The 14,719-nt window shown below is 36.3% G+C and overlaps 1 protein-coding gene and 1 long non-coding RNA gene across 2 annotated transcripts in view; one reads left to right on the top strand and one right to left on the bottom strand.

Annotated features, from left to right (window-relative positions):
* Positions 1-14,719, top strand: part of galntl6 (polypeptide N-acetylgalactosaminyltransferase like 6) — a 520,631-nt gene that overhangs the window by 147,210 nt on the left and 358,702 nt on the right. Inside the window, exon 2 of the mRNA XM_031895455.1 lies at positions 1,206-1,314. Coding sequence (XP_031751315.1) covers positions 1,206-1,314 — 109 coding nt within the window. The remainder of the gene's footprint in view (positions 1-1,205; positions 1,315-14,719) is intronic.
* On the bottom strand, positions 3,509-13,655 carry LOC105946250. Its single transcript, XR_001924895.2, has 3 exons — positions 13,566-13,655; positions 11,517-11,594; positions 3,509-3,795 (listed from the first exon to the last, which is right to left on the bottom strand). It is a non-coding gene; the product is annotated as an uncharacterized LOC105946250 (long non-coding RNA).

Below are 14,719 nucleotides of genomic sequence, written 5' to 3'. Positions count from 1 at the left end.
TACATGCCAGGTGTCACAAATGGAACTCTGGGGAGAGCCTGCTAAGATTTGTTTCAGCCATGAGCGCCTTTCCTTGCTTAATATGCTATTTGCTTGAAATCAATGAATAAACATACATGGAAAGTTTCACATAAACTATAAAAGTTTTTTTTTTTTTTAAAAGAAAAATCATGTAATAGGAGACAATTTAGATATTTCTCTCTGTATTTCCTGGGGCTCATTAGCTAACACAAGCTCACGTTCAAAGCACCTAAAAGTGCACAATATTGCATCTATTCCAATGCTATTCACTAACGTACTTGCATCAATGAACAACACATGATTTATGAAACTTGTGAGCACAAGTGCTGGACCCTTTAAGTGGCATAAAACTGGGCTACTTAGGACCCATCCAGGGAGCAGCTGCACCCATGGAACCTTAGAGCAAGTTGTGCTTTGCACCTTACTTTAAAATCTTAGACAGGATGCACAGAGCAAAAATGTTGTGGGGTAGGGCTCTCCTGTGTGTTGTACTTGCTGGTGCCCCTTAGCTTAGGTGTCTGAAAGAAATGGCAAGGGTGTCAGATGCCTATGCAAGCAGCGCTGTATTCTTGGGAGAGACCAATAACGGAGCACAAAGCCCTTCATGTTAGCACTTCTGTCCTAGTGTAATGTGTAATGTTTTATAAACTATAGCAGTTTTCTAAAAAAGTAACTTGTTTTTGTATGTAATTTTGTAGGTCAAGTGTAGTATACACACATTTATTGTACAGCACTGCAGCATACTAGTCATCTTTAGAGGAGAACACTAATATAGGATAAGGAGGATATTAAATCCATACATTTAGAAATAGCAGGTATATGCCACAATATTCCAATGATAGGACTAATCTGGTCATGTTAGGACCTTGCGGATGTAAAGTATCTAGTCAGTCTTGGCACATACCAGCATAGGCAGTGCCCGGATTTAGCTCTCTCTGCTCAAATAAAATATAAAAGCTGCACATAATGTGATATAATCCTGTAAGTAAAACTTTTGTACAGTCTCTGGCACATTTCTTAGGCTTGATGACGCATAAGAAATTGAATTTGAGTGTATATTTCTTTTAAAACCCAACATTTATAAATTGTTGTTTTGTATAAATTTTATAGAGCATAGTTCTTTTATCAGTAACAATCCTTTGTTAATTGCTTCTGGTATTTTTTTTATTGATTATTTCATGTAGCCATTTTCTCTGGGAGTGAGTGAGGCTCAGCTCTACACATGGACAGATGGCCTTAGAAGAAAAGACTGGCATGACTATGAGAGTATCCAGAAGGAAGCATTACGCTCAGGTAACAATGCCTGCTTAAAATGTACAGTTCTAATTTCCTTTTGTCAAGCATCAGCTTTTCGCAGTAGATCCATATGTGGTGCAATATTATCTGTATAACAGAAACTAAACCTGTTAAGAATTATTTTGTAGAAGTGCTAGTCATTTTAAATTTGCATATTGAAAAGGGAATTCTATGGTTCTAAAAAAAAAATCTGATCATTTGCAATTTATATATAGTAAAGCCATTATTTTATCATATTATATTAGCAGTAGTACTGACATTCTAGGTTTATGAGGTTATGCAATATAATAGAAGATGCTTAGTTTGCCCAGGTGCAGTAACCATTAGCAACCATTCAGCAGGTAGCCTTTCCTGGCCACCTGTTTGAAGGCAAACATTGGTTGCTATGGGTGTATTTATTAAAAATCTGGTAAAAGCGCACACAATTTATGGTGTCACTGATGACATCACATAGAACATTTCAAATATTATATTACTGCTTACTGACCTCACAAAACATCACCAAGAACATCAGTTATTATATCAGCTATGACATAGACTGTAACAGTAACCTCTGGCATTCAAAAAATGTAATGGTATGTATCTAAATTACCTTATTGGGTTAGGAAAAGAATTTGACTTTTTCGATGTAGAATGTGCAACTACCCTGCATAAATCCTACAACTCCCCAAACTATAAGGCAGTGTTAAAACCAAGGTCAGTAATACCTGCAGTTACCCTACCGGTACTTTATTTACTTTACCCAACAGTTGTCCCATGCTCAGGCAGGGGACTTTAAAGAATGTTTATTTTTTCCTTTTGATTTTAATTTTTTTTTAGTTATTTTCACTCTAGGGGCATAAGTGAAGAGATAAAAATTCTGCTGCCTTCAATTAGCACTATATACTTTTTTATCAAGTGGTAAAATGCCTCTTTCAACTTGTGTAGCCTTTTATACATCCTTTATTTTATCCAGCACTGGCATTTACTTGGAGTACATCACTTGGCAGGCAAAACAAGTGTGATAGCACATCAGTTATAGGTTAGAAGCTCAGCAACTGGTAAAATACGTTATGGAAAGCTTGTAAAGTTTAAAAAGGATTTCCTTCCTTCCTTCCTTCTAAAATACTGTGGGTGTAGGACAACTGATGCTCCATTCAGCCTTTACAACTTTATTTCCTGTGTTTTTTAAAAAAAACATTCAACAGAATTTTAGAAGGGTGGTGCACCTTCAGGTTCACTTTTAGCATGTTATAGCAGCTTATAATATAAGCAATCTTTTCAATTGTTTTTTTTAATGATTTGCCTGCCTTTTCTCATTCTTTCCAGCTTTCAAATAGGGGTCCCTAACCCCAGTAGGCAAAAAACTATTCCTAAAATGTTATTGTCACTTTTTCTTGTTACTTTTTATCATTTAGATTTTTATTTAGGCCCTCCTCTATTCATATTATCATCTCTCTCTTTCAAACCACTGGCTGGCTGCTAGGTTAAATTGGGCCGTAGCAACCAGGTGCTAAAATTGCAAACTGGAGAGCTGCTGAACAAAAAGCTAAATAATTAAAAAAAAACAATAACTACAATAAATGAAGACCAATTGCAAATTGTCTCAGAATAGCATACTCTAAATGATTTGTAAAGGACTTGTGAATGATCCAGAGAATTACTAGGATAAAATATCACTTATTATAATGCTATGCTAGCTCCTAAAAATCCTCACATGTTCAGTATTAAAGACTGCGTTGATTTTTTGAAATACTTGAACATATTCATCTATTTATTTTTTTAATTATTTTAAACCATCTCCTGAGACTCTAGTTCAACAGGCTTTCTGCAATTTTATCGAAGGTCAAATATCATTCAAAGAACAGGGTTGATATAATCTGCTTTTATCTTTCCCCAAAGGAAGCATCCCAGATATTTTGACAGGACTGGAGACGTTCCCACTAATTACATTGGCATCAGTTATATTATGTCCTGCAGTGCTTACACTGGGAAGGGAATGAATAATTTCTACACAATATTCTTACTTAGGGCCTTTTTTTTTATATAATACTACCTTTTATTATTCTTTATTAAAAAGGTGACTATGTGGAAATAAAAATGTCAATGGCAGAATATTCTAAGGAATAATAAATGCAATATTTAAACTAGTTTTCATCAAAATATACATCTTTTTCATTTTATGCAAATGTGAAGTTTCCTTTGCGGATTCAAAAAAAACAATCAATAAATAAATAGAAAGACTTCACTCTGTCTGTATTCCTATAGGAAAAAAGCTAATAGAAAATGTACACAGTGTGATCAGTAAGCCTTAAGGTGTTATATTATGTTTGCTTATGGACAATTTTCTTCGCATTTAAAAGGGCAAAATATCCTACGTCGTTCATGAAGTCTTAATTAATTTTGCTATATTTCATCTTCAAAAACAGATTGCGTAAATTTAATTAATTCTTGAACTGAAGTTAATGAGTCCGACCAGTGATAATTTCTCTCTTTTGACTGTAAATAAAGAATTAATAGAAATTAATTATGTAATTATTCTAATAACATATGGATAAATTGTGCAATCATATTTTTAAATCCCTTTGGTCAATATTTTTGTTGCCACTTTCTAAAACCTTTTCTACCTTTGGGTATAAACAGTAAATGGGCCCTTAGGTGCCAGGTTATACCATATGCTATATGACCTTCTCCCTGCATGCCTAGTAATTAAATATTAGAATATATATTAGTTTTTCTCAGTACAGGTATGGGATCCTATATCTTGAAACCTGTTATCCAGAAAGCTCAGAATTACAGGAAATTTCATCTCCCATAGACTCCATTTTAATCAAATAATGACATTTTTTAAACATTATTACATTTTTCTCTGTAATAATAAAACAGTACCTTGTACTTAATCCCAGCTAAATATAATAAATCCTTATTGGAGGCAAAACAATCCTGCTGGGTTTAAGGTATGGTGATCCAAATTATGAAAATACCCCTTATCCAGAAAACCCCAGGTCCAGAGCATTCTGTATAACAGGTCCCACACCTACATTTTGAGAACAGGTTTTTGATTTCTGTTTGCATCGCTCCTTCAGTGACATACACAGACACAATGCAACCCCAGGGTAATTGAAAATTATTTGAGTGCATAATCCTCATTTATCAGAAAGGCAATATTACCCTGTCATAAAATTCTTTCATAGCAAGTAATATTAATGATAAATACTATTTCTATGAATGTAAGAGAATTGAAAAACAATGAAAAAAAAATGTTTTGGTGGCTGTACAGATTAAGATGGTTATTTTGACAGCCTTGTGTACAGTATGGTAAATGCTGTGTGCTAAAGAAGTGACAGAACAACAGGAAATACTAAAAACGAATTTAGCCTATGACCTACTATTATTATTACTTATAAGTACTGAGAGCTTGGAGTCATCTTGCTATGTGCACACCATTAGTAATACAGCATGGAACAGATTAAATTGATATAATTCACAAGTTTAAATTGAGCCAAATGAGCACTGGGTTATGTAAGAGAAGCCTGACACTCCACATGTTTTTTTCCTTGCAGTGATGTATTTGAAAAAGGAAAAAATAAAATGACATAAAGTACAAAGTACAGTTTATATTCTACATGTAGAGCATATTATTCATTATTGTTCATTATATTTTAACCAGTTGGAGAGACATTGATTACAAATCTTTTTGCAGGGGACCTATAGGGTTAATGTTCCCCTACTGCAGCCTGAAGTCTTGGTCAGTCATCTACTGTATGTGACAGTCATTGGAGTCTATGGGTGTTTTTCACCCGGCAAAACCTGGTGAAAAATGTTGCTAATCACTGAATATGCACTTAGTATCTAACTGGACACCATCAGAGAAGAAGGTGGCTCTGCCAGAGGGGCTGCATACTGTACCTTGGATATGTTGGTCTGGTGCTCGTTGATCATGTCACTGAGCCGGCTTGGTGTGACTTCCCAGGAAATTATAATATATATATAATATAATACCAGTGCAGCTAGTTGGGGCAAAGTTTAAACTTTAATAGCCCACTGAAACCAGTGTTTATTGACATTTCCTCAGTCCCAATCCCTGCTGGTCACTATAAAAAAGATCCCCCCTTGCTGTTTTATACCTACAGTATACTGACACATTTCCCTGGTAAGGCCTCACCTTGAGTATGCGGTGCAGTTTTGGGCTCCAGTCCTTAAGAAGGATATTAATGAGCTGGAGAGAGTGCAGAGACTGCAACTAAACTGGTTAAGGGGATGGAAGATTTTGTTTTCTCTGGAAAAGAGGTGCTTGCTAGGGGACATGATTACTCTGTACAAGTACATTAGAGGGGATTATAGGCAGTTGGGGGATGTTCTTTTTTCCCATAAAAACAATCAATGCACCAGAGGTCACCCCTTTAGATTAGAGGAACGGAGCTTCCATTTGAAGCAGCGTAGGTGGTTTTTCACGGTGAGGGCAGTGAGGTTGGGGAATGCCCTTCCTAGTGATGTGGTAATGGCAGATTCTGTTAATGCCTTTAAGAGGGGCTTAGATGAGTTCTTGAACAATCAGAATATCCAAGGCTATTGTGATACTAATATCTACAGTTAGTATTAGTGGTTGTATTTATAGTTTATGTATGTGAGTGTATAGATTGGTAGGTGTGGGTTAGGTGTGCTGGGTTTACTTGGATGGGTTGAACTTGATGGACGCTGGTCTTTTTTCAACCCTATGTAACTATGTAACTATGTTTCCTGAACAGTGAATTTTGAGATACATCAAGTTTATAGTGAAAAAACAATGGCAGCCATTTTTTAAAATATTTATACTGTCACAGCACCCAAAGTCAAAGTCCAACAAAACTTCCTTCACCAGGCACATATTTTATCACAACATTACAGCACCTTAATTTAGGTTAAGATGTAATTTAGTACTCAAAATGCATTTATGTATGAAAGGTAATTATCTAGTATGATAATAATACATGGAAAACAGTTATGTAGATGCACAAAGATAATGTTTTGTATTTTCTATAATTGTGAAGTGGTTGACCATTCTTCATTTCAAGTTAATTATTAATCATTAGGTTGGGAACATATCTGTTATAATTGAATGAGGATTTGTTCTTACTTGGTTAGGATAAGTAAATTATATCTTTGCTACTGTATATCAGATATTTCTAACTTAGGAACTCATATTAGTATTTTTTTAGTAAAAGTAGTAAGAGTCTAACTGTGCTTCCATTTAAAGAGACTGGAAATGATTAGGACAAGGGTAATAGTTTGTCAATAACACTCATTCTCTAGCTAGTAGCAGCAAAAGCCTAATGCTCCACACAGAGTTTAGTCACCTGCAATAAATCTCTGCTATCACAGACAACTAATCTCTCCGAAATGCCTTTCCACCGAAGGGCATATGCATTGCTTAGTCTTTCTGAAATAGCGCAAAGTTTTGTCCAGCAGCTTTGCGCAACTTTGGAAAACAAAGCAATGCGTTTGCCTTTCTACCGGTGGTTTACTTTGTTGCTGGTGGAAAGGCATTTCGGAGAGATTAGTCACCCACGGTAGCAACTAATCTCTCATTGAGCCATTAGCCTAAAGCAAAAACAACAGAAAATAAATATCTTTTATTATCTGATATTTAAAATAAGGCCTGAGTGTTTAATTGCAGTCTATTAATTGTGTCCACAGTTTTGCTTTCCCATGTGTTAAATAACAGAGTTTGGTGGTGATAAGAGGATTTCAGCAAGTTTGTCAGTAGCTTCAGTACTTGGCAGTTAGATTGACCTCAGTTTGAGGTCAGTGGGTTTGATTAGTTGTACCTAAACAGACAGTATAAATAGAACTACTCGGACTCCAGTGGGGTTTGTGGCAACTTTGTAACTGGATGCTGTTTAAGTGGCAATCTTAAAACACCTGGTTTGTGCACTCTAACTGGTAAGATAAGTGGTTGCAAGATTAAAGTTTGGAGTCAGGGCACAGTTTGTAAAATGTACGCAGAATTGCAATAGGACTGACAAATTGTGCTTTAGAAACTCAAGTTAGAGATTTTAGAGCAACAAATTGCAACACTTAAGTTGACTAGCAATCAACAATCAACAGGCCAACCGCCGATCCGCTCAGCTCTGTGTGTCCACACTCAGGCAGTTGCCATAGTCTTTAAGGCAGGCACACAGAGGCAGTGTTCGACTACTGGGGTGGCAAGGGCCCACCAGAAAACCTTAGACCTTAGGCCCACTCTCCCCTTCTCTGTTGACTAACTTTTTTTACATACTATATATCTATCCTTTCTTCCATTTCTTATGTTTCTTCTCATATAGAATTGAGTAATGGCCATGGTGTAGGCATACAAGGCAAATGGTTAGGTGAGCAGGAGGGCCCACCAGGAGTTTTCCTGGTATCCTGGTGGGCCAGTCCAACACTGCACAGAGAAGCATACAGAAGCAGATACGCTTCTCTCAACCTGGCAGGGCTGAGCGAAGAGTATATACGCTTCATCTTACTTTGCCCTTAGTAAAAATTCTAGTCATTGAACTCTGGAAAAGATTGCTACAATAAAAATGTGCTAAATGCACACATTATTTTACAGTTTGGAGGTTAAACAAAGTGAGAGCACAAAAGAAGTGCAGGCGCTAAAATTAACTGAGAGAAGATGGAAGATCTTTCTTTGCTTTGTTGTTTTCATGTCATTTGTGTCACAAAACAAAAGAAGTTTCGGTTTTTGTGCTTTTTCTTCTGTTTTTTTTTGTTTTTCTTAAAGGAGAAGGTAATGTATAAACTAAGAATGCTTTATAGAAAGATCTATGTAAATACAGCCATAAGCACTCATAGAAAAGCTGCACTGAGTCCTCTATCAAAAGAAACACAGGATTTCTTGTCTCCTTTTTTGTAAACATGTTCTTGGGTATCTGACTTCTTCTCTCAGAAAAATCCTTCATTTCCGGGGCCAGAGTCTGCACAGCTTTCTCCTGCTCTCCCTCTCATAAGAATTCATGAAACTCCCTCCCCCTACCCTTAGGAATGTGTAATCTGAGCTATAATGGCTAGAGCTGTAGCAGGAAGCTACTTAAAATGGCAGCTGCTATCTTAAACTAACAGAGAAAGCTTCTAGGGCTCTTTACTCAGGTATGATAAAGCTCTCTGCAGAATAAATATAGTGTTCTAGGTGGAACTTATGTGGCGAATCTATTGGCAGTAAAATGCAAAAATTACTTAAAAAATTTAGAATTCCTGTTTTAAGAGAAAGTGATCTTAATCCTGGTTTTAAAAAACACCAAAACTGCGAATGTTAATAAATCTGCTGTATGTAACAACATAGGGGTACATTTACTAAGCAATTTTGAGAAAAAGTATATTTTTTCATACTTCTAGATATTTTCTAGATTTATGAATGGAATTTGCTAAATTTACAAATAATTATTGATTTATTAATGTTTAGTTAACTTTTTTGTCAAAAAAAAAAATTGGCAGGTTTAATTTGTCGAGAACCATTGAGTCCTATGCTAGGCTTAGAAGAGTAGAGGGATAGAGTAGTTAGTGACAGCCTCATCCCCTCATTGTTTTTCTTTTACTCAATTTCAAAAAGTTAACTCCTTCATTGTTTTCTGTTTCACCAAGTTTCGAGAGAAAGTTAATTCCCTTCATTGTTTTCTGTTTTACCGTTTCAAGGAGAAATTAATCCCCCATGGTTTTTTGTTTCACCCAGTTTCAAGAGAAAATGAACCCCCTCGCCCAGTTTCAAGAGGCAGTTTATCCCCTCATTGTTTTTTATTTCACACGTTTTCAAGGTGAAGTTAATTCCATCATTGTTTTCTAGTTCACCCAGTTTCAAGTGAAACTTAAACACATTATTGTTTTCCAAAATTGAGTGCCACTGCTCCTAAAATGACTGCTTGTGCAATTCCTGTTTGGAATAATTCATGGAAACAAACTCCCATTTTTCTAGTTTTAACGATAATTTCAGCTCAAAAAATGTGAGACTTTCGAATGTAAACTCTAAATTTTCATACGAATGATTCAAGCATTATCGTGACATTTTATAAATACAACTATATTTGAGTTTAATTCGAATTTATACCATGTCAAGTTTATACAACTTTCAAGGCCAGAAAAAAACACATTTTAGTAAACCAGCCCCTAGTGTCCTGTTTATTTAGTTCAACTTCAATCAGAGTAAAGTTTTTAGTAAAACTAATGAGCTTCAAACTTCATAAATATGTTTTTATAAATATGTAGAAAATCAAAACTAATAATGAGTGTGAGTGGGAGTAAATATAAGATTCTGTAAAAAGCAGCATAAGCTGCATTGTAATAAGCTCTTATAAATATTTATTTATAGCTATTATATGATTCACTATTTATACCTTATTCAGTTGTTAAACAATCAAAAGGAATGGGGTATTTTGGGGCTCTTTGTCGCTTGTGGGGGCATGATTTCCATTGGACAGTGGCCTGTGTGCTAACACGCTTCAGCTGACATTAGCTGTGAATTTGACCTCTACAGACTGAGTTGACAATAATTTAGATCTTTTTGTCTATGGCTAACTTTAGTACATTTTAGCTATGGTGTAAAAATAGTGGAAAACAGAAAAATACTTTACTATTGGCACTATTTCATTATATTTTAAGTAAAAATTCTTCATTTTTGTTGATTTCTTTCTGGTTCAGTTGCTTGCAGAAACTTCCATGTCCCAGTAAAAAGACAAAAGATACTGCTATTCTTTACTGAATCCCAAAGGTAATCATTCTTATAGTTGTGATAGAACATTAGAATAATATTGATATTAAAATATATTTCTTTAGCGGATGAATACTATTCCTGCCAACATTAAATATTAATTTTTTCCAATACATTGTATGCTGGAACATTTTACACATGACCTAGCACTGTATTAAAAAGAAATTGATTCATTTATATTGAAATAATCATTAATATTTCCAACGGAAGCTTTTTAAAAAGCCAAGGATCAAACATAATAGTGTTTAAGTGATTAGTTAAGGAAATGTATTATGATGAATTATAGTAGCTGTATGAGGTAAAACAAATCGGAAGCCATTAGCTTGCCATTCATATTTTGTATAGGGGCAGGGGTGTAGTGTAATGTGTATTCTATTTCCTGTAAATGTTTGGTCTATATGCTCTTATTATGCAAATGAAGACAGAATTATTCACCACCAAAATGCCATTAAAACATCAACTTAATAAAATATGTATTGGAACTGGATTCAATATATTTGATTTTGAACTTGTCTTGAGACAGTAATAAAAAGATGGGCAAGTTGCGTTCAATCCCACTTTCCTTCCAGCCTTGAACTTATTTGGTAACATGACTCCATATCAGGGGTGTACAGTAGAGCTGAAATACAATATATTATCCTCTCCCACAGATTTGCATCCTTTATTTCTATTTAATTTATGAAATTTTCCAATATTTTATCTCCCATTTTGTAGTTTCTCTTAAGTCTTCTCTTTTCTTCTTCCACCTTCTTGTCCTTTACTGTTTTTACTTATTTGTTGTCTGCCTTTTACTCCTCCGCTTTCTTTCTCTATGTCTTTCTCTTATGCTCTTTTGAAGATAGTGAACACACTGTGCATGCTACCAGCTAAAAAAAGGCACCCATGCCATAATGTCAGGGATGTGCTGGGCACTAGAGCATTTGCAGGTGGGGGAATGTGCTCCCAGTGTACCTTGCATTGAGAGAGAACAGGTGGGAGAATGAGTCCTTGCCATGGCCACTATTCCACTTGCTCCTGTTATTATGCCATTGTATTTTACATCAGCCCCCTTTTCCTCATCTTCCACCCCTCTCAGTATAAGATCTAACCCTCATCTGACTAATCTTTGTCCATGGATTCCTTCTCACCAGCCTGGGCTCTCACTTAGGTCTTTGGCCTCAAGACGAACATCATCTTCAGTGGGCTCCACTCTGACACCAGATTTTGAACACACATTCATAAAAGTATTTCAAGAGAAATAAATTAGGTACTCCCTTCCCTTTTATACTGACAAGGGGTAACCACTTAACTGTATGCCAGCTGCAGGAACATTAATACCAGCCCATTAAAGGTGTTATCTGTTTGTGGGGATAAAGTCTTTATAATAATCTATACATTTTAAAGGAAAAACAACTGTACTGGGTATTTATTTAAATGTTTACAGTGCAGAAGACAATTCTTTATTTTCTAGTAATATTCAAGTTGGGTGAATATAATATAGATACAATAACATACTTACTTTGATCTGACTGCAAAATATTTATGTCGGCCCATAGAAATTCTTCTAATCATCTCAGATCAGTAAATGTCTGTGAAACTGTAACATAGAAAGCTGTACTCAGTGTGGTGTGTGAATTCTTCCCTTTTATCAGCTGTAAAGTCTATTACTTGTCTCTTTTATCATTAACTGAGAGCATTCTAGTGTACACTGCTATTTGATGATAAGTAACTGGATATAATAGAAAGTATACCATGCACCTAACAGATATAGAATTCTCATTTGAGCAGGAATCAATCTAATACATGCAATTCTCCTCAACTTAGAAAATAGTCTCTATTATCTGTAACAATTTGGAACACAGCTGCCAGTATCATGACAGTTTATCTGACGTGGCACATATTTTTTTATCATCAATACCAGATTTGTTAAGTTAGCTGGGTATAATCGCACTTTATAGATGACAGTGAATTTTATTTTTGAACAATGTCAATTTTAAACTATTTTGTTTCTGTCCAGTGTGTAGTTCATGTTTGTCCAAGCAGGACTGTTTATTGGAAGAACAAAGACGATTTAAATTACATTCAGTATGTACTGTATAATGGGATTAAGTCTAAAAATATCCAATCTGCACAAGCAGTTAGTATATTAAGTTACTATATCAGTAGATTATATTAAAGAAACAGAAATTAGAAAGTGTTAATTTGCACTAAGGAAGGACACTGTAACCAGGACCCAATATTAGTCATCTACTCTGTGATTTTTAAATGCACGTAAGGCAATGTATTTCAATACTCCTGCAATTAAGAGTTCTACATGTAAAACATTATAATATGTATATATTTACAGACGCAAATTACTATAGGGAGTTCTCCACAACCTTTTTACCAGAATCTTTATACCAAGCAAAATGGCAACAATCATTTTACAGAGATATCATTTATTGCCTCAAAATAATAACATTTGCATTTTGAGGTCATAATCACCTGACTGTACCTGGGTGTGTATTTTTCCTCCTGATCTTATAGGTTGTCTAGACAAACTGGCAGACATGCTCGAATATGTTGGTTTTAAATCCCCTATCCTGCCCAATAACTTATATTTTCTAATGTACAAGCAGGGATGCAGCAGAATCTGCCTATACTAAGCATTATGTACAATCCTGTCTTGTGTCTGTCAGTGTTGTACTCGTCTCTTTGTGTTGGAACTTTAATTTGCCACAATGGGCAGCAATGCTAGATTCAAGCGCTAGGAACCAAGCACTAAGAGGTTTGGTTTTGCACCAATTAGTGATCTTCTGTCCAGGGCTATAATAAATGAAGCCTTGTGTGTAAAACATTGGCATAATCTACTTGTTTCACATAGAATGTTGATGTACAAACTGATATTATATTACATTTATTTTTACAAAATAACCATCCTTTTTACAGGGTGCATACTGAATTCAGCAGATGAGTGAGGCTATAATAAGAGCACATAAAAGGGAAAATATACCCCCCCCGTCCCCGCTTTTTTGCCATAAGCTTATTCAGTTGAGTTTCCTGTCTATGCTACAGGCACCAGTTCCCCAACCCCCTTAGACTCCCAGGGTAATCTACCTCCATCTTCACCTTCTTCTACTGTGCTGTTATGGATTCTGTAACTTGAAGTCCCTCTGTTTTTTAGAGAATCAGTGCACCACACAGTATTAGAAGCAGAGGGGCTTTAAACCCCAGAATACATCACTTCACAGTGGCAAAGGTGAGGATGGGGTTGCATTAAACTTTTAGTCTTGGAGTGGTCGTAAAATGGTTCTTACGAGTAACAAGATTTAATTTATATTTAAGTTCAGGCAGTTTTTATTAATCTTTTCTACATAAGCAGATATTTCTTCATATGTGTTTCTTGCCTTCTACTGCAATTTGCCCTAACTTCCCTGATGTCCAAACACCATTTCCCTTATTGCAAGAGTGCTGCTGACTCTTCCTGTTGGTGGTTGATTCATCTTTAGCTTCAAAAGCAATCTTTGAATATACAACCTTGGATGTATGAACCACGTTTTCTTTAGAGATATATTTCAAATATATTTACCTTCAGTGCCAAGTTCTTACTCTCAGTCCCTAGTTTCTTCTCTCTCTCTCTTGAATGTGTGCATTACCATTCAAGTTTTTGCATGTTCCTGAAACTGAAATAAGGAAAGTATATATTTTTCAAGGAAAATTGATCCAAAACGTTCTACATGTTGATTCAGAGGAATGCAACCAACTCCCCAAGTAATATGCTACATAAGATAGCAAATCTTTTTGTGATGGTCAACAAGTCCAGAATTCCATCTCCTTCTAAACTAACTGAATGGTATGGAATTGGTCACAATAAGAATTTATACTGTATATAGTATATTCTTTGCAAAATAAATTATCCATATACAAAATTACTAAAATATGGTCAATATGCAAGTATGGCCAATATTTATATTGTGCAATAATATATATTTTTACCACCATTTTTGAAAGATTCATTTTCCTTTTGCCATTATACTCTGGGGAGCGAGACAAGTTAGGGGACAGGTAGGGAGTGAGACAAGTTAGGGGACAGGTAGGGAGCGAGACAAGTTAGGGGACAGGTAGGGAGCGAGACAAGTTAGGGGGCAGGTAGGGAGCGAGACAAGTTAGGGGACAGGTAGGGAGCGAGACAAGTTAGGGGACAGGTAGGGAGCGAGACAAGTTAGGGGACAGGTAGGGAGCGAGACAAGTTAGGGGACAGGTAGGGAGCGAGAAAAGTTAGGGGACAGGTAGGGAGCGAGACAAGTTAGGGGACAGGTAGGGAGCGAGAAAAGTTAGGGGACAGGTAGGGAGCGAGAAAAGTTAGGGGACAGGTAGGGAGTGAGACAAGTTAGGGGACAGGTAGGGAGCGAGAAAAGTTAGGGGACAGGTAGGGAGCGAGACAAGTTAGGGGGCAGGTAGGGAGCGAGACAAGTTAGGGGACAGGTAGGGAGCGAGACAAGTTAGGGGACAGGTAGGGAGCGAGACAAGTTAGGGGGCAGGTAGGGAGCGAGACAAGTTAGGGGACAGGTAGGGAGCGAGACAAGTTAGGGGACAGGTAGGGAGCGAGACAAGTTAGGGGGCAGGTAGGGAGCGAGACAAGTTAGGGGACAGGTAGGGAGCGAGACAAGTTAGGGGACAGGTAGGGAGCGAGACAAGTTAGGGGACAGGTAGGGAGCGAGACAAGTTAGGGGACAGGTAGGG

Source organism: Xenopus tropicalis, chromosome 1 (genome assembly GCF_000004195.4).
Source record: "Xenopus tropicalis strain Nigerian chromosome 1, UCB_Xtro_10.0, whole genome shotgun sequence".
Taxonomy (NCBI): domain Eukaryota; kingdom Metazoa; phylum Chordata; class Amphibia; order Anura; family Pipidae; genus Xenopus; species Xenopus tropicalis.
Note: the sequence above shows the minus strand (reverse complement) of the source record. Positions and strands in the feature narration are given on the sequence as shown.